The sequence below is a fragment of the Xenopus laevis genome, chromosome 3S (assembly GCF_017654675.1).
Source record: "Xenopus laevis strain J_2021 chromosome 3S, Xenopus_laevis_v10.1, whole genome shotgun sequence".
Taxonomy (NCBI): domain Eukaryota; kingdom Metazoa; phylum Chordata; class Amphibia; order Anura; family Pipidae; genus Xenopus; species Xenopus laevis.
This window is the reverse complement of record NC_054376.1, coordinates 384,884-405,115: the sequence shown is the minus strand read 5'-3', so window position 1 is coordinate 405,115 and position 20,232 is coordinate 384,884. Positions and strand designations below refer to the sequence as shown.

Below are 20,232 nucleotides of genomic sequence, written 5' to 3'. Positions count from 1 at the left end.
TAGCATGTGATGGGGCGCATGAGGGAAATAAAAGCCACAGTCATGGACAAGAAACGCCCCTGCACACGACATCCAACCAACATGCACGTCACTGCCAGACCAATGGGGACACAGAGAAGCTCTGAGCCTATCAGCTGCCAGGATCTCTGCCCACCAGGGGGAGCCAATACTCCTGATACAATGGGACCCACTAGACCTACAGTATTGGAGATGAGGGGCCCAAATGAAGTCATGCAGCGAATGTCCATGAGATGGCGACAGAGTGATGACAATGTGGCCCTTACACCATAGGATCCGTTTCTCTGATACCCTTGCACATGATCGCTGGTCTTGTCGTCGGGGAGATGAGCGGGGCCCCTAGTATAGCACAGCAGGGCCGGGCTGCTCTTACTGGGCATGGGGGGCATTGTTGAAGCCCCTTCGGGTAAATCATAGGAGCGAGGGAGCGGAGGGCGTGGCGGGGCCTTCTCCTGGGGATGGCAGAACAGTCACCTGATTACCTACTGCATCTGGATAGGTCAGTGAGCATATCAACAGCTTGCAATCAGAAGTACTTTGTTAGGCGCTTAAAGGGGAACTACGCCCACACACTTACCCTGCTAACATCAGTCTGCTTTCTGGTTGCTGGGGGCTATGACCCTAACAACCAAACATCTTGGGTAAAAAAGGCCCCACAATAATGGGCCACCCCTGGTCGTAGAGCTGCTTTAACCTGTTGGTGGTGGTGTAGGCTAATTCATTAACATTCATTTCATGGATCACATGATGCTTTTTAGGGACCTCTCACAGAGACACCTCCCATCCCTGAGAGACCCGGGGCGCTGGTGCCTCCATAGCTCAATAAAGGCTCTTGTTAATGAGAATTTGCAGTTTATTAATTAGCAGGAAATACAGTAACAGTCTATTGCCCAATAAAGACCATCTCGTACCTCATTTGCGCCCTTTCCCGTAGAAATCTCGTGTGACTCGGATTCGGCTGCTGCAACAAAGAACAACAATTTCCCATGAGGTAAATTAGCAGCCTCTCTCTCTCTCATTGGAGACTAATAACCAGGACACGTGCAGAACATCAGTAAAGCAGTGGCTAATAACCCTAATACACTGGCTACTGACTGCGGAATTGGAAGCTGAAGTACATGGGTCATACTGATGGTGTAGCAGAGGGATACAGTAACCAAGGTCACCTTTAGTGTTGGGGGGGTGGCCCAGGGCTTGACAGACAAACCTATTGGCTTCCTTTTATGTTGAACTACAGCTCCCGGAACCCCCTGCCTCACTGTCCCTCTTGCCCTACTCTCACCCCTTGCTGCTGCCCTCTTGCCTCACAAATTGTAACCAATCAGAGTGAGCTTACCAGCCTGGGTTCTGTGCTGCTTGTGCTTGCTGAGTCCTTCCATCACATCCTGAATTCTCCAGATTTCCTTCTGCATCTGGGCGCGCTGAATCCCCCCCGTTTCTGTCTGTAGAAGCAAATGACAAAGTTGCTCATGACATGGGTACAAACTGTACGGAGTCTCGGCAGCTGCTGTTTATGCACCGGGTTCAGTAACAAATCAAGGACTCATGATAAGAAAAAAACAAATGAATTTATTAGATGAATGAGTAAGAAATGCTGCAGGCCCTGAGCACTTACCTGCACCCCTCCCAGTCGCTCCAGCTGCTCCCGCATTTGGTTCCTCGCTGCCGTCACATCGCGCTCTAACTTGTCGTATTCTCGCCACGATCTCTCCAGCTCCTACGGAAAGCAGCACAGGTCAGAAATGTGTCCGGGGCTCATTGACGGCAGCACAGGAGGAAAAATGTGAGCGAGGAAAGCGGTTCTGCTGGGCCAGAGATCAGAACCCTCTCAGAGCTGGTCCTGTGTACTTCTGCCTAATGCACAATATCCAAGCAGGGCATTCTGGGTCAGAACCAGCAGAAGGCACGTGGGAGTAAACTCCATGACTTACTGCAGTAGCGCGAGACACTTCCCGGCAGGTGCTGAGCAGCCCGTCCTGCAGGTCGTCTCTCTGTAGCACCACGCTCTGTATGGTGGTCGCATTGTCGGCATTCAGTTCTATCTCCTGGCTGGCAGAGAGCAGCGCCTGCTCCAGAGTGTACTAAACAGGGCAGGGAGACAAAGAGTTAATGCTGTGCCCAAACATGGCTGAGAGGGGGCAGGGAAGACCCCAACACACAGACTCACCTTCTCCTTGTGCAACTGTTGCAGCTTCTCCTCCAGGGCCTGAACCACTTTCTCCTGCTCACACAGGCGGCTCAGCTTGGCCTGGGGGGGGGGGAAACAAATGGGGTGAATGAGGGGCAGGAAGAACAACTGGGACCCGTTGGGGCATTAATGGTGCAGTGTATGTTTTTATGTGCCCACTGGGAGGCCTGGTCTTTACCTGGGGCACAGAGGTGAGTAAATTGTACCACCTGTATATACTGTAGCCGCTTATTAGGCCTCAAACAAAACCATTCCAGGGACCCTTAACCTTTAGGTTTTTATTATTAAAGCAGCTTATTGGACAGTGCCCCACTGGGACTTCCCTCTCTGCTACCTCACTTCCTCCTCCTGCTCCAATCACTGCCTCAGCAATTCTGTACTTCCTCTTCCTCTCCGCTACCTCACTTCCTGATCCAATCACTGCCTCAGCAATTCTGTATTTCCTCTTCCTCTCCGCTACCTCACTTCCTCCTCCTGCTCCAATCACTGCCTCAGAAATTCTGTACTTCCTCTTCCTCTCCGCTACCTCACTTCCTCCTCCTGCTCCAATCACTGCCTCAGAAATTCTGTACTTCCTCTTCCTCTCCGCTACCTCATTTCCTCCTCCTGCTCCAATCACTGCCTCAGCAATTCTGTATTTCCCTCTTTACTTCCATCCTCACTTCCTCCTGCTCCAATAACAATTCTGTACTTCCTTCCCCTAATATGTTCCTGCTTCCATTCTAGCTGCCCCATCCCTCCTGCCTTCCATTTGCCCCGGTCACTTACATCGATGTCCAGTTCTTCGGAGCGGTATTTGTGCGCCGTGGAGCGACCATCGTCTTGCACCATCTATAAAACATGAGCGTCAGTCAGCAGTGCGTTATGGCTTTGGCGAGTGAGCGGGGGATGGTATTCTGCAGCACCCATGGTTGAGGGTGGCCCCCACTTCATGTGGCCAATCCTTTAGCATACAATGGATATTGCTGAACCATAAATCTGCCCCTAACCCCCTACTGAACCCTAAAAACTTCTGATAGGCTTCATCATGCACCCCCAATCATGACACCCCACCTATGGCACCGGCCCAATCTCTGGGGTAATCTGTGAATGTGGGCAAAGGGGGGTCACACAGGCACCTGTATACGCAGGAACAAAGGTTTAAGGCAGTTTATTAGGCAGAACCACTGAACCCCCCAATATAACAGGCACAGCAATGACAAACACTATATGGACATTATCAGCAGGTAGAATAATTCAGCACAGGGGGCTCCAGCAGTTATATCTATAGCCCTAAACACAGGGATGCCCAAAGGCCCAGCTAAGGAGCCAGGCTGCATTCCTAGCCATTGTAGCGTCACATGGGCCTGGCTTTGACTCTCCCTTACAAATCCCCACAAGGCCCAGCTAAGGAGTCAGGCTGCATTCCTAGCCATTGTAGCGTCACATGGGCCTGGCTGTGACTCTCCCTTACAAATTCCCACAAGGCCCAGCTAAGGAGCCAGGCTGCATTTCTCCCCATTGTAGCGTCACATGGGCCTGGCTGTGACTCTTCCTTACAAATCCCCACAAGGCCCAGCTATGGAGCCAAGCTGCATTCTTAGTCATTGTAGCGTCACATGGGCCTGGTTGTGACTCTCCCTTACAAATCCCCACAAGGCCCAGCTAAGGAGCCAGGTTGCATTTCTCCCCATTGTAGCGTCACAAGGGCCTGGCTGTGACTCTCCCTTACAAATCCCCACAAGGCCCAGCTAAGGAGCCAGGCTGCATTTCTCCCCATTGTAGCGTCACATGGGCCTGACTGTGACTCTTCTTTACAAATCCCCACAAGGCCCAGCTAAGGAGTCAGGCTGCATTCCTCCCCATGGTACCATAACACAGAGCAGGGTCAGCGAGTTTCCCACTACCCCCCTTCCAATAAGGAGGCAATGGACTCACTGTGGAGGGGCCTCCATCCAGTCTCGATGTATAGGGGGCACAAGGATGCACAGGGGGAGGGGCTCATGCAAATGACCAGTAAAGCAATAAAGCATGACCTGAATGCAGGTAGAAAGACATGGGGGTGTTGCCAGGGGAGGGGCATAGTGAGATGTAATGCAAAGCACCCGTTGGGTGGACAGAGGGCAATAGGATATTTGCTTTATGTCTGCTTATGACAAATACCCCCTTGCCAAGAGGCCGCAGACAATAAATACCCCCCCGGGTAACATGTAGAGTTGCCACCTGGCCGGTATTTTACTGGTCTGGCCGGTAATAATGATGGTTGATCCCAATGTTATTAATAAGGAAAAAAAGATAATTATATAGAAGGGCCGGTATTATTGTTCCAGAAAAGGTGGCAACCCTAGTAACATGACGCAGATACCAATGGCAGCAAATTGCCAGACAATAATTGTAGCAGCAGCGCCCCCAGTTGTCACACATTGCACATCAGCTGACATTAAATCTGTATCCTGATTGGCTAGTGAGCACATAATATGGGAGGGCTGGGCGTGGCTGTACAGAAAGCAGTACATTGTGCAGCAGGGAGAACACTGCTAATTGGCTGTCTCCTGACGTAAGAGACTCATTGCTATTGGGAGAGACGGCTCGGCTTTGTGGGGTCTGACAGCAAGGGAGACATGGCACTGGCTCTATCCGTCAGGGTGCTGCTATCCATAGGCCACTCCACAACACTATGGGGGAATGGTCATGTCACAGCGAGAAGCCATGCTCACAAGTGGACAGCCACATACGTGGGGATGAATGTGTATGAGGGGACAAACATAAGCCAGCAGCCAGGCATTGGCACGTGATTAGGGAAAGGGTCTGGGCCCAGGAGCTTACTTGCTGGAACAGCTGAGGTCTAAGCGCTGAGTTCTCAATCATGGTGTGAACCATAGTGATTAAAGGCTCATTCTCTTTCATCTGGTGCAGACAGGGAGGAGCACAGTCAGTAGGACACAACTAGTCTGTCACTGAGTCAGTAGGTGGAATAAAGATAATAAAGAGAAGCAGATATTGCCCCTGTGGCAGTTACATGTGATGACGGGGGTATCACAGAACAAACACAACATTACTTTCTGTCTGGGGCCCCACACCGTATGGAAACTCCTGTTGCTTTAAATGGGGAAGTTCAACTTCCAACAGTTTTTCAGTTCAGTTAATTTCAGATAGACCACCAGAAATAAAGACTTTTTCCAATTACTTTCTATTTGTTTTTCTAATATTGAAGTGTCAATTGTATTTTAAGAAGCTCTGGGAGGGGGGTCGTCGACCCTGTAAACTGTTCTAAATTGATCCATTTGGTTGATCCATTTCTTATGTTTGTCCCTGCTGAGCAGGATCTCTGAGTTTCATTATAGGCAACTGTTAGAATTGATACAATAGTTACGGATACTCCACAGATACTGCTGAGAAATGGATCAACTAATTGTTGTAAAATTGTAACAGTTTAGAGTTTATTGACCTGCCAGACTCAAACACTACAATGAGGAACATTAAACTTACATTTTGAAAAAATGGTAACAAAATAAAAAATGGAAAGTAATTAAAAAAAAAATCTTAATTTTTGGTGAACAATCTGAAAACAATTGAACTAAAAAAAAGTGTTTGGAAGGTGAACATCCCCTTTAAGCTCCAGTAATATATATTTATGGCCCTGCACTGATAAATCTCCCATGAGCCTCGGCAGATAAAGACTAAGAAGCGCAGCAGGCTGAGTAAAGGTGGCCATACACAGGCCAATAAAAGCTGCCGACAGACCGAGTCAGCAGCTTATTGGCCCGTGTATGGGGCCCCCCACGGGCTTCCCCGATCGAGATCAGGCCGAAAGTCGGGCAGATCTCGAACGAATGGGACTAAAAATCCCGTCGGATCGCGACTGCATCTGTTTGTTGATGCGACCACCCGCTTACATTCATTAGGATCCGATCGTTGGGCCCTAGAGCCCACGATCGGATCAGCCCGACATTGCCCACCTCAAGGTGAGCATATAGGAGAGAGATCCGCTCGATGGGCGATGTCCGTTCGTTTGATCTCTCCGTGTATGGCCACCTTAACTCTAATACAATACCAATGGATGAGATTTTAAGACAACCAGATCCATTGGGGTTTATGCTGAACAAATGAGAATTAGGCACAGGTTGTTTCGAGCTCACAGTGTGTCCATATGTACTCGCAGGATTGGACATATGTGAGCTGGGAACACTGTGACAAAGGGGTGTACTGACAGCCTGTATATAGCTGTCAATGGCTTCTGGGTCCTGTTGCCATAGTAACTGGGCATTCGGGGTAAATGGAACGCTAGTATTGGGCTGGCCCCAGCCTCACACTATGAAAGGGCCACTGCACTGACTCTCCTTTATTTATATAACAACAACATATTCTGCAGCGTTGTACATCATTCCCATCAGCCCCTGCCCCAGTGGAGCTCACACTCTATAGGGCCCCATCACACACACAGTAGGGCCAATAAAGCTGTGAGTATATTTCTGGGATATATATAGATAGATAGATAGATAGATAGATAGATAGATAGATATATATTATATATATATTATATATATATATATATATATATATATATATATATATATATAACATATGTAACTGAGTCCCTTGCAAACACACTCCCAGTGTCGCACACTCAGCCCAAAGCCCGCCCCTTCTAAAACAAGCCAATCACAGGCAGAGCCCACCTGGTGGTCCACATAGATGAGGTTCCGCTGGAGATGGTGGGACAGGATTTCATTCTAGCGGCAGCATTAGGGAACAGAGCACAGAGAATCCATAAGAGAGAGAGAGTGGCTCAATTCATTGGCTGGTACAATTGTGAGGATGGAGAACCAGCAGTGCAAATACAAGTTACATGATTTTTAATGAGGACCAAACTGAAAATAAACAGTAATGGCAGCGACATCTCGTCATCCATCCTGGATAATTCCATGCACCCCACTAGGGGGGCTTATTCCCATCATTCATCCCACGAGCGCAGGGTCAGTATGACATCACGTGGTACAGACGGAAACACCCGCATGAGAGTGATGGAGGGAACGGGGGTCTCGTACAACTATGAACCCTTTGAGGGACACTGGACTGAACTGAGATAACGGGATTAAAGGGGAACTCACCCCAATATTTTATCTGCACTAGAAACAAAGAGCAATGCGGGGGCTCACAATGAATTTACTGGCGCCTATTGGTTCTTCTCTAATAAACTGGAAGCCAATGAAAGCAAGGGTGTAGCCCCAAGAGCTTACAGTTCTTAGGTTGTACTTGTAACAATAACAGACATTCCCTCTTTATTGACTGATACTCTACAGGAGGATCTACCCCAGGAGGTAACATTCCGCTGCCCCTAGAGATACAAGCGATAAAAGGGACCAGCGGGCGCCATTCAGTGACAAAGGGTTCATAGCGACCAATGGGAACTCAGGAAGATGGCCCAACCCATGGGAGGGATTTATGGGGTCACAAGGCACAATATGTTTCTATTATTCATTTCTGACCTTGGGACTGCAGAAGGATTTGAGTCGCATGAGCTGTGCCAGTGTATATTCCCGAATACTGCCCAGCTCTGCCTGCTGTCTCCTCAGCTTGATCAGCATCAGGGTCAGTTCCTCCGGCTGCACCCAAACGACACCCACAGTCAATGGGACCCCCCAGCAAAGACCCTCCCCAACTGCCACGTGTAATACTAGTGAGCCCACTGTGCACCCCACATACCCAGGTACCCACTGTACCTACAGCACTGGGACTGTGTGTGTGTGTGTGTGTGTGTATATATATATATATATTGCATATTGCTGGTGCCACTGGGGGGAGCTAAAGGCAGGGAAACTGGGACCCTTCATTTGCTTGTTTGACAGCGGCAGCAAGAAAGCCATTATTTGCATAGGGTTTCCATTTTATACCGCTAGTTTCCTCAGACCCCGCGAGCTGCTCCCCCAAAAGCACAGAGCTGCATTGCATGTGTGTCTATGGCTGTCTCTTTGGAACTTCCACGAGCTTATTTGGAGGTGTCTCTTTCACTCTTCAGCTCTTGGGGGGAGCAGCAGGTACATGAGCCACTGAACTCTGTACCCACAGGTTATTATGGGAGCAGCACTTGATTTACAGAGTGGGTGCCTTGAGTACAGCCTCTCGCCATTATTAACCCTATGAGGGGAGAACACTCCGGGGCTATTAGATAAACAGCAAATCAGAAAGCTGAATATTAGAAATAGAAGCGTCACTCACAGTCTTGCCTTGGAAACCCTGTGGGGTAACGGGCTGTAGGTTCACTCCTGCGGGCATTGACCTTCTGTCGGGCACAAAGGCATGCTATGGAAACACAAGATCGGCTGTTAGGAGGGAGTGTTACGAAAGAGGAGCTTCCCTGCAGACCATTCGTCTCTATCAGCGCCTCCGATAGGCAAAGGCAAACTGGCAGCCATGTTTCTTTCTAAGGGAAAGGCAAACTGGAAGCCATATTTCTTTCTATGGTAAAGGAAAACTGGAAGCCATGTTTCTTTTTACGGGAAAGGAAAACTGGAAGCCATATTTCTTTCTAAGGGAAAGGAAAAGTGGAAGCCATGTTTCTTTCTAAGGGAAAGGCAAACTGGAAGCCATGTTTCTTTCTAAGGGAAAAGCAAACTGGAAGCCATGTTTCTTTTTACGGGAAAGGCAAACTGGAAGCCATATTTTTTCTAAGGGAAAGGAAAACTGGAAGCCATATTTTTTCTAAGGGAAAGGAAAACTGGAAGTCATGTTTATTTCTAAGGGATAGGCAAACTGGAAGTCATGTTTGTTTCTAAGTGAAAGGCATACTGGCAGCCATGTTTCTTGAAAGTGAAAGGCAAACTAGCCCAGGAGAAGAGAGGTAAATAACCCCAGAGGGGGAGTTAAGACTGTTACCTTATTAGAGAAAGCCTTGTGCCTCCTGTCAATAGTAATGTCCCCAATCTGCACGGGGGAGGAGATATCTGACCTGTAGGAGCGATGGGGTGAATACGTGTGGTACCCAGAGATGGAGCCGTGGGAAGGAGACATGGGAATGGACTGTAACGTCTGGTCGGATATGTGGATCATGGTTTTGGGGCTGGTGAGGGATCCGTGTCGGCGTATAGTGGTCTGTTTGTTGTAGAACTGCCTCTGCTGCCACTCGTACAACTGCCACATGGTATCATCCCGAATGGATCTCCTCTTCTCCTCACCAGTCACATTCATGGGCCCCAAGCTCTGCTCGTATCCGGTGGTGCTGCACAGGCTCTCTGGCCGGGCTTTAGGTTGCCGCGGGAGAGTCTGGTAGCCTTCTGGGTAACGTGGCAGTGTCTGCATGTGGTGGCTGGGCATATTTCTGGGCAACGTCTGATAGGACATTACACTGCAGGGAAACAAAAGTGCCCTCCTGTTACTGCTGACCCCCGCACCAGATAAAGCACATCACGGATTAAAGGCAACACTCACCCTCTCGACTCGCCCTCAAACTCCTTATCTCTCTGCGCTCGGATCCACTGTCCCAACTGCAATAGGGAATTAGTTCTCTGCATGATCCGCTCGGGTTCCGTGTTGGCTGTGACAGTTCTGTGCGGGTCAGCAGAGTCCGGCTCAGAGAAATGGCCTTGGATGTCAGGTCCATTAATGTGTGCTGAGCGGTACTGGACTGTGTGCAGGGTCTCATAGTCCGACATGCCGGGCCTCCCACTGGTTATTTTGGTTAAGGGCTTCTCACCCTGCTGGAACCCGTATTTCTCTGCCTCCAGGGACTTCTTCCCCACAAGTCTGCTCAGCTCTGTGTTTCTCTGGTTATTGTTGGCTTCCGGCCTGATCAGCAGCCTGTGATTTGCAACATGGTTCAGTTCTGGGGGGGCAACTTTCTCACACTTGATCGGTTCCACCCTGCACAAGAAAGGAACAAACATAGTTACCCCATGTAATCCCAGAAGTCTCAGAACTATGGCCAATCCATATGCTGGATATGAGTGATCTAGGTGTGCTGGCAGTTCACAGTATGGCAGCTCCTGCACATGAACAGAAACAGGCAGATAAATAAGGCCGTGGAGAATAATATCTGCCCACAGATTCATACACATATCAAACCACCCTACAGTAAAGAAGCATTGACTGACCAATCAAACCGCCCTTCAGTACGGAAGCCTTGCCTGGCCAATCAAACCGCCCTTCAGTACAGAGGCCTTGCCTGGCCAATCAAACTGCCCCTCAGTACAGAAGCCTTGACTGGCCAATCAAACCTCCTGGCACAGGCGCTGGCAGAGAAGTGAAGCAGCAGTTAGGGAACCTTAGGACAACAAGAGTCGTCTCCATTGGGCAGGGCTCTATTTATACACTGAGCAAATGGCTGTGAGTGCAGCTCCGGATCTTTACTTGCTTATTAAAGCCAATGTGGGGAGTTGGTGGGAGCCCCCAGGAGCCATACCCGAGGCAGTGAGACACATAGTTGTGGTGTTGGAGAGTCTCATGTGCTGACTGTACAAATGTGGTGAGAGAGTCGGGCGTCTGCTATGGAACATTTAGGTTTCTGCTATGAAACCGCGACTTTGCCTTTAGCTTGAGGGGCACCACAAACATCCCAAAATATTTCCTAAAGGCGCTTTCTGCTGAACAAACTGGGGAGGTGCAAGAATAACAGAGGAATCCCATAGCAAACGAGGGGGGAGGCACAGTGTTGCTATGGAGCATGTAGCACCCTTACAGAGCTGGCACCTGGGGGGGGGCACAGTGTTGCTATGGAGCATGTAGCACCCTTACAGAGCTGGCACTTGGGGGGCACAGTGTTGCTATGGAGCATGTAGCACCCTTACAGAGCTGGCACCTGGGGGGGGCACAGTGTTGCTATGGAGCATGTAGCACCCTTACAGAGCTGGCACCTGGGGGGGCCACAGTGTTGCTATGGAGCATGTAGCACCCTTACAGAGCTGGCACTTGGGGGGCACAGTGTTGCTATGGAGCATGTAGCACCCTTACAGAGATGGCACCTGGGGGGCACAGTGTTGCTATGGAGCACCCTTACAGAGCTGGCACCTGGGGCGGCACAGTGTTGCTATGGAGCATGTAGCACCCTTACAGAGCTGGCACCTGGGGGGGGCACAGTGTTGCTATGGAGCATGTAGCACCCTTACAGAGCTGGCACCTGGGGGGGGCACAGTGTTGCTATGGAGCATGTAGCACCCTTACAGAGCTGGCAGCTGGGGGGGCACAGTGTTGCTATGGAGCATGTAGCACCCTTACAGAGCTGGCACTTGGGGGGCACAGTGTTGCTATGGAGCATGTAGCACCCTTACAGAGCTGGCACCTGGGGGGCACAGTGTTGCTATGGAGCATGTAGCACCCTTACAGAGCTGGCACCTGGGGGGGCACAGTGTTGCTATGGAGCATGTAGCACCCTTACAGAGCTGGCACCTGGGGGGGCACAGTGTTGCTATGGAGCATGTAGCACCCTTACAGAGCTGGCACCTGGGGGGGCACAGTGTTGCTATGGAGCATGTAGCACCCTTACAGAGCTGGCACCTGGGGGGCACAGTGTTGCTATGGAGCATGTAGCACCCTTACACAGCTGGCACCTGGGGGGGGCACAGTGTTGCTATGGAGCATGTAGCACCCTTACAGAGCTGGCACCTGGGGGGGGCACAGTGTTGCTATGGAGCATGTAGCACCCTTACAGAGCTGGCACCTGGGGGGGGGCACAGTGTTGCTATGGAGCATGTAGCACCCTTACAGAGCTGGCACCTGGGGGGGCACAGTGTTGCTATGGAGCATGTAGCACCCTTACAGAGCTGGCACCTGGGGGGGGGGCACAATGTTGCTATGGAGCATGTAGCACCCTTACAGAGCTGGCACCTGGGGGGGGGGCACAGTGTTGCTATGGAGCATGTAGCACCCTTACAGAGCTGGCACCTGGGGGGGGGGCACAGTGTTGCTATGGAGCATGTAGCACCCTTACAGAGCTGGCACTTGGGGGGCACAGTGTTGCTATGGAGCATGTAGCACCCTTACAGAGATGGCACCTGGGGGGCACAGTGTTGCTATGGAGCATGTAGCACCCTTACAGAGCTGGCACCTGGGGGGGGCACAGTGTTGCTATGGAGCATGTAGCACCGTTACAGAGCTGGCACCTGGGGGGGGCACAGTGTTGCTATGGAGCATGTAGCACCCTTACAGAGCTGGCAGCTGGGGGGGGGCACAGTGTTGCTATGGAGCATGTAGCACCCTTACAGAGCTGGCACTTGGGGGGCACAGTGTTGCTATGGAGCATGTAGCACCCTTACAGAGATGGCACCTGGGGGGCACAGTGTTGCTATGGAGCATGTAGCACCCTTACAGAGCTGGCACCTGGGGGGGCACAGTGTTGCTATGGAGCAAGTAGCACCCTTACAGAGCTGGCACCTGGGGGGGGCACAGTGTTGCTATGGAGCATGTAGCACCCTTACAGAGCTGGCACCTGGGGGGCACAGTGTTGCTATGGAGCATGTAGCACCCTTACAGAGCTGGCACCTGGGGGGCACAGTGTTGCTATGGAGCATGTAGCACCCTTACAGAGCTGGCACCTGGGGGGGCACAGTGTTGCTATGGAGCATGTAGCACCCTTACAGAGCTGGCACCTGGGGGGGGCACAGTGTTGCTATGGAGCATGTAGCACCCTTACAGAGCTGGCACCTGGGGGGGGCACAGTGTTGCTATGGAGCATGTAGCACCCTTACAGAGCTGGCACCTGGGGGGGGCACAGTGTTGCTATGGAGCATGTAGCACCCTTACAGAGCTGGCACCTGGGGGGGGCACAGTGTTGCTATGGAGCATGTAGCACCCTTACAGAGCTGGCATCTGGGGGGGCACAGTGTTGCTATGGAGCATGCAGCACCCTTACAGAACTGGCACCTGGGGGGGCACAGTGTTGCTATGGAGCATGCAGCACCCTTACAGAGCTGGCACCTGGGGGGGGGCACAGTGTTGCTATGGAGCATGCAGCACCCTTACAGAGCTGGCACCTGGGGGGGGCACAGTGTTGCTATGGAGCATGTAGCACCCTTACAGAGCTGGCACCTGGGGGGGGCACAGTGTTGCTATGGAGCATGTAGCACCCTTACAGAGATGGCACCTGGGGGGCACAGTGTTGCTATGGAGCATGTAGCACCCTTACAGAACTGGCACCTGGGGGGCAGTGTACCTGTTTGCAGGCTTTGAGTGCACAAGTGATGCATCAGTCATGGCTCTCATCCACAGCTCCATTTCTTTGGCAGAGTCTGTGCAGAAATAATAGGTCCTCATGTTGGAGTGGGCTGCCTGATTGGAAATGACATTTCATCATTGTAACAAACTAACATGTGTCTGTAAAAGAGAAAAAACATCACATAAACAAGAGAGAACGGAACAGTCACACTCTAATCACATGTATGTGCCCCCCACACTCTAATCACATGCCCATGTATGTGTCTATTTTATACTAAGGGGGCAAATGATGATCAAACAGAAATCCGAGCAGGTTACAGGCGTCCCACATACACATTCCCCAGAACAAAGTGCCTATAAGTGCCCCCCAGGGAAATAGCAGCCAATGAGGATGACTGAGATACAGTGTAGTGGGTGTGGGGTTAACACTGGAGGGTCCGGGGGGCACTCACCTTGTATATTTGCAGAGGAGCAGGTTAATCTGGATGAAGCTCTCAGCACATAATGGAACAAGGCAATGAGGATGGGGGAGAGATTTGAGAGATTATTAGGAAATGTAATAATAAGTCATTAAACAACCCCCCAACAGCAGCCATTTAATAGAGGAAAACTAAAGCAGATGGATGGGGGGGGGCACTGGATGATGCGATGCCTACGTGGCAGCTGATAATGTTTCATTGGCCCCCAGTAGCCGGGCTACAGTTAGTATGGGGGGCTACAGGATCGGCCCTATTTATGCAGGATATGTACCCCAAGCCTAACTGACCCGACTTACAAACTGCATGTTTCCCCCCCCCATAATACGGACTGTCCCCATTGACTCACCTTGAAGGCGAACGAGCGGTTAATGTGATCGTCGGGAGTTAACATGCGTATCTGAAAGCTCGGGAGGAGAATGCTCCCCAGTACCCCTTCTTCCTTCTCATCTGCCAAAGCAGGAAAAGTGGGTGAGAGAAGCAGCGGCCCCCCCAATACACATTTATGGCTCAATAATATCCAGGCCAATCCCACACTCTATGGGGTACACGGACTGCACTGTGGGCTACACGGACAGCACAGTGGGCTACACGGACCGCACAGTGGGCTACACGGACCGCACAGTGGGCTACACGGACCGCACAGTGGGCTACACGGACCGCACAGTGGGCTACACGGACCGCACAGTGGGCTACACGGACCGCACAGTGGGCTACACGGACCGCACAGTGGGCTACACGGACCGCACAGTGGGCTACACGGACCGCACAGTGGGCTACACGGACCGCACAGTGGGCTACACGGACCGCACAGTGGGCTACACGGACCGCACAGTGGGCTACACGGACCGCACAGTGGGCTACACGGACCGCACAGTGGGCTACACGGACCGCACAGTGGGCTACACGGACCGCACAGTGGGCTACACGGACCGCACAGTGGGCTACACGGACCGCACAGTGGGCTACACGGACCGCACAGTGGGCTACACGGACCGCACAGTGGGCTACACGGACCGCACAGTGGGCTACACGGACCGCACAGTGGGCTACACGGACCGCACAGTGGGCTACACGGACCGCACAGTGGGCTACACGGACCGCACAGTGGGCTACACGGACCGCACAGTGGGCTACACGGACCGCACAGTGGGCTACACGGACCGCACAGTGGGCTACACGGACCGCACAGTGGGCTACACGGACCGCACAGTGGGCTACACGGACCGCACAGTGGGCTACACGGACCGCACAGTGGGCTACACGGACCGCACAGTGGGCTACACGGACCGCACTGTGGGCTACACGGACCGCACTGTGGGCTACACGGACTGCACTGTGGGCTACACAGTGGGCTACACGGACTGCACAGTGGGCTACACGGACTGCACAGTGGGGTACACGGACTGCACAGTGGGGTACACGGACTGCACAGTGGGGTACACGGACTGCACTGTGGGGGGACTGCACTGTGGGCTACACTGACTGCACACATGGATGAGGCAGTAGCACACGCAGCACTAATGGCCGTACATCACATGGGGTTCTAAGCCAAATGAGAGGGAGAGGGGAGCACAGGCCAAACCACACACAGCGCAGTCCCTTTCATTTGGCAAGTACCACCATGCAGTAATTGAAGGGGGGTCCCGGCAGTTCTATTTACAGCACTGGTGCCTGAAGGAAATTATAATGTGAATGAGCCAAAAGCAGAAGCTGTCATTAGGAATCAGCCAATCACAGGGCTTCAGGCTCTTGCTTCAACCACAAGACGTTCAGCTGTGCAGTCACAACTGGGGCATTTTAACTAGAAAGGCCAAAGGGGCAGAAGTGCTGAAACCTCTGAGCATTTGGGGTTCAAGCAATAACCCCCCCCCCCCTTCAAAGCTAGAGAAACCAAAGCAACACTCACCTCTGTAATAGAACAGACACAGGTCCGACAGCACAAACCAGCGCTTCTTCCACAGCTTCATGCCTGAATTAGCCTGTAATGTACAGATCCACTGACAATGTCATATATGAGCCCATGGGCACAGAGGAACTTGCCAACCACTGGGCCATTTGTAGAAGTAGCAGGGAGTTGCTGTATCGCTTGCTGCCTCTCTAACACTTGTGTTTCACACTTACAAGAATATCTCACAATCACATTAACGCCTGGGAGAGATCTGACTCACCAACGCTCACTCTACCCACATTCCCAGTGTGACAGGGAGCAGAATTATACTTTATTAACTTGCTGACTGCCAGCTGTAAGACTCACTGCCTGCTCCAATAGCCTCCGGCACAAGGGCACAGTATCATCATCGTCTCACAGGCTCCCTATCTCCTGCCATAGCTGCCATACTGCAACATAATGCCCTCTCTATGGTTCCTGTAGGACTATTAGTTCCTTGGGAATCTATTCCTTCCTGGGAATCTATGGTTCCTGTAGGACTATTAGTTCCTTGGGAATCTATTCCTTCCTGGGAATCTATGGTTCCTGTAGGACTATTAGTTCCTTGGTGGCACTGTAACTGGGAATCTATGGTTCCTCTTTTAACCTGTAACTGGAAATCTATGGTTCCTGTAGGACAATGGATCCCTCTTTGGCCCTGTAACTGGAAATCTATGGTTCCTAAAGGACTGCGAGTCCCTCTTTGGCCCTATAATATGGAATCTGTGGTTCCTGTAGGACTATTGGTGCCTCAGTGGCCCTGTAAGAGTGAATATATGGTTCCTGCAGGACAATTAGTTCCTTATGAGACTATGAGAGCCTCTGTGGCCCTGTAACTGGGAATGTATGGTTCCTGTAGGACTATTATTTCCTTGTAAGACTATGAGAGCCTCAGTGGCCCTGTAACTGGGAATGTATGGTTCCTGTAGGACTATTATTTCCTTGTAAGACTATGAGTGCCTCAGTGGCCCTGTAGCAGAAACAGCTGGAGGAGTATTAGTTAGTGAATTGCTGGCAGAGTTTCTATATCTTTCTCTAAGGTTTTCTTCAGGTTGCTGCACTGAACCCATCATTTCCCGTGAGCCTATTACCACCTCTGCTTCTCTAGCAGGTACAATATGGCTTCCCACTGTTTCTATTGCATAACCTGCTGTTTCCCATCTTTCCTTCTGCAATTACAGATATTTTACAGTCACTTCTGATCTGGGGGCGAGCTGCAAACAACAGCTTTTTCTGCAATCTAAAGCTTTTAATGATTTTTACATTTGTGTGTGTGAAGGTTGGCACATGCCTTTAGTCCTTTACAAAGTGTGACGCACATAAAAGTGCTGGCAGAATTCTCACTATTTATTCTACAAAAACAGCAGTTTCTATATGAAGAGCTGAAGGCCAGACCCTATGGCAACATGGCAGCAAAGTTGCCCAATACCTTCTTGTAGAGCCAGCCGCGCATCGCCACCGGAGCATTTGGATTCCGTTTTATAGAATTTGACCTTTTGCCAAAATTGTGGATTTTGCCTGAAGATCTGGATGACTAAAAGAGAAATAAAATAGACAATAAGCAATACATATATACTATGGCCAGGGTCAGCCCAGGCCACCAACCCTCCTTACTAGTAGTGACTCCTCAGTCATCATAGCTGTACAGGCTGGGCAGAGTTGGCCCAAGAGTTTCCATCCCTAAAGAGCCATTTTGCTCAAACAGGCAATGGAAACAAGCAATTACCCAAATACAGGACACGTTCTTTCAAGTACCTGTACCAAGCACAATTCAGCAGGAACAGTCCCTAAGTTTGCTCATAGTCTGTACAGAGAGATCCCATAAAACTATGGCAGCATAGGAATTCCCTGTACTAAGCACAATTCAGCAGGAACAGTCCCAAAGTTTGCTCATAGTCTGTACAGAGAGATCCCATAAAACTATGGCAGCATAGGTATTCCCTGTACTAAGCACAATTCAGCAGGAACAATCCCTAAGTTTGCTCATAGTCTGTACAGAGAGATCCCATAAAACTATGGTACATAGGTATTCCCTGTACTAAGCACAATTCAGCAGGAACAGTCCCCTAAGTTTGCTCATAGTCTGTACAGAGAGATCCCATAAAACTATGGTACATAGGTATTCCCTGTACTAAGCACAATTCAGCAGGAACAGTCCCTAAGTTTGCTCATAGTCTGTACAGAGAGATCCCATAAAACTATGGTACATAGGTATTCCCTGTACTAAGCACAATTCAGCAGGAACAGTCCCTAAGTTTGCTCATAGTCTGTACAGAGAGATCCCATAAAACTATGGTACATAGGTATTCCCTGTACTAAGCACAATTCAGCAGGAACAGCCCATACATTTGCTCAGTGATTTAAGACTAGTGCACATATGGAAAGCTTTGATATACACAATTGGGTTATTGGTTACAGTTAATTAATCATTAGTGAATACAAGGTACATCCATAATGGTAAGAATGCACGCAGATAAGTAGAAATGAGGGGTACAGACTTACCCGAGTCAGGGGGCTGGATGGATTATCGGGGGGCTGAGTGTTGCAATTGGGGGATTCACTTGACATACTGACTGTGAGATCTTTCTGTTCCTGAGAGGAAACACTGGGAGGAGTCCTGGGAATAAAACAAAGGAAAATGACAGTTGTATCTCAATAGGATAGAAAATATGACAATTTCACAGCACAAAAGTGGGTCCCAAAGCAGCTGCTCTGCACCCCTAATAATTCCCACAGGGTGGAACCTTCCCCAACTGCCACTTACACATTTACTGTGTCCCACACAAGCCTCTTGTACTAAACAATTGTTTGAGGGTGAACCTGTAGCAGGTGCCTTTCCTTGTTTCACTTGCAACTGCTGCAGCTCCATTGTTATTATTATTATTAATATTATTATTATTATTATTATTATTATTAAGGGGCCCAGCATCCAGTGCGGATGAAATTCCACTGAAAACTGATGCCACGTGAAAAAGAACATTTGTAGTGTATTGAAGTGTATTGAAGTGAGTATTAATGTAGCCATTTCTTTAGTAATAAGCATAATAGTGTCTGTCAGGAAACCTATAAGGGGTGGGAACTGGAATTTTTGTAGTTCAACGCTATTAACTTTCCCTTTCTTTGAGGTATAAGGAATGGGCAGCAGTTTTATACTGATCTCCTGCCGTGAGTTAAAGGAGATTATATTTATTATTATTATTATATATCTGCTGGCCTTTATAAATTAGCACATTAATAGTTGCATATATGACATTTTTATAGGGATGCGCCAAACACAGGATTCTGTTTGGGATTCGGACAAATCCTTCTGCCCGGCCGAATCGAATCCTAATTTGCATATGCAAATTAGGAGTGGAGAGGGAAATCGTGTGACTTTTTGTCACAAAAGAAGGAAGTAAAAAATGTTTTCCCCTTTCCCCCCCTAATTTACATATGCAAATTAGGATTCAGCGGAATCTTTCTCGAAGGATTCAGGGGTTCGGCCGAATCTAAAATAGAGGATTCGGTGCATCCCTACATTTTTACCATTCCATGTATTTACTATTTTGCTGTGATATTTTACACACGTCTCTACCTGGGATAGGGTTAAACCTTTCAGTTAACTTTTAGTATGTTATAGAATGGGTAACTCTAAGTAACTTTTTAATTGGTCTAAATTATTTTGTTTTTATAGTTTTTGAATTAATTTGCCTTCTTCTTCTTCTGACTTTTTCACGTTTTCAAATCGGGGTCACTGACCCCATCTAAAAGACTAATGCTCTGTAAGGCTACAAATATATTGTTATTGTTACTTTTTATCTTTCTATTCAGGCCTCTCCTATTCATATTCCAGTCTTTCACGCTAATCGGTGCATGGTTGCTAGGGTAATTTGGATCCTAGCAACCAGATATAAAATAAAGATAAATATATAGGAAGGTCAGTGATCCCAATGTTATTAATAGGGAATAAAGATAAATATATAGGAAGGTCAGTGATCCCAATGTTATTAATAGGGAATAAAGATAAATATATAGGAAGGTCAGTGATCCCAATGTTATTAATAGGGAATAAAGATAAATATATAGGAAGGTCAGTGATCCCAATGTTATTAATAGGGAATAAAGATAAATATATAGGAAGGCCAGTGATCCCAATGTTATTAATAGGGAATAAAGATAAATATATAGGAAGGTCAGTGATCCCAATGTTATTAATAGGGAATAAAGATAAATATATAGGAAGGTCAGTGATCCCAATGTTATTAATAGGGAATAAAGATAAATATATAGGAAGGTCAGTGATCCCAATGTTATTAATAGGGAATAAAGATAAATATATAGGAAGGTCAGTGATCCCAATGTTATTAATAGAGAATAAAGATAAATATATAGGAAGGTTCAGTGATCCCAATGTTATTAATAGGGAATAAAGATAAATATATAGGAAGGTCAGTGATCCCAATGTTATTAATAGGGAATAAAGATAAATATATAGGAAGGCCAGTGATCCCAATGTT

General features: G+C 49.1%; 1 protein-coding gene across 18 annotated transcripts in view; it reads right to left on the bottom strand.

The window, feature by feature from the left end:
- The window catches only part of LOC108712509 (pleckstrin homology domain-containing family A member 5), a 65,782-nt gene that overhangs the window by 3,646 nt on the left and 41,904 nt on the right, over positions 1-20,232 (bottom strand). For 2 of the 18 annotated variants that reach the window (XM_041587817.1, XM_041587819.1), the window contains exons 5-22: positions 18,239-18,353; positions 17,166-17,270; positions 15,716-15,788; positions 14,156-14,256; positions 13,329-13,444; positions 9,614-10,045; positions 9,062-9,533; positions 8,405-8,488; positions 7,675-7,791; positions 6,865-6,918; positions 5,012-5,092; positions 2,975-3,037; positions 2,186-2,266; positions 1,950-2,099; positions 1,634-1,735; positions 1,355-1,460; positions 930-979; positions 285-470 (exon numbers count right to left, since the gene is read on the bottom strand). In XM_041587817.1, the coding sequence (XP_041443751.1) occupies positions 285-470; positions 930-979; positions 1,355-1,460; positions 1,634-1,735; positions 1,950-2,099; positions 2,186-2,266; positions 2,975-3,037; positions 5,012-5,092; positions 6,865-6,918; positions 7,675-7,791; positions 8,405-8,488; positions 9,062-9,533; positions 9,614-10,045; positions 13,329-13,444; positions 14,156-14,256; positions 15,716-15,788; positions 17,166-17,270; positions 18,239-18,353 (2,488 nt within the window). The other 16 variants (XM_041587823.1, XM_041587824.1, XM_041587818.1 and 13 more) reach the window with 15 other exon arrangements.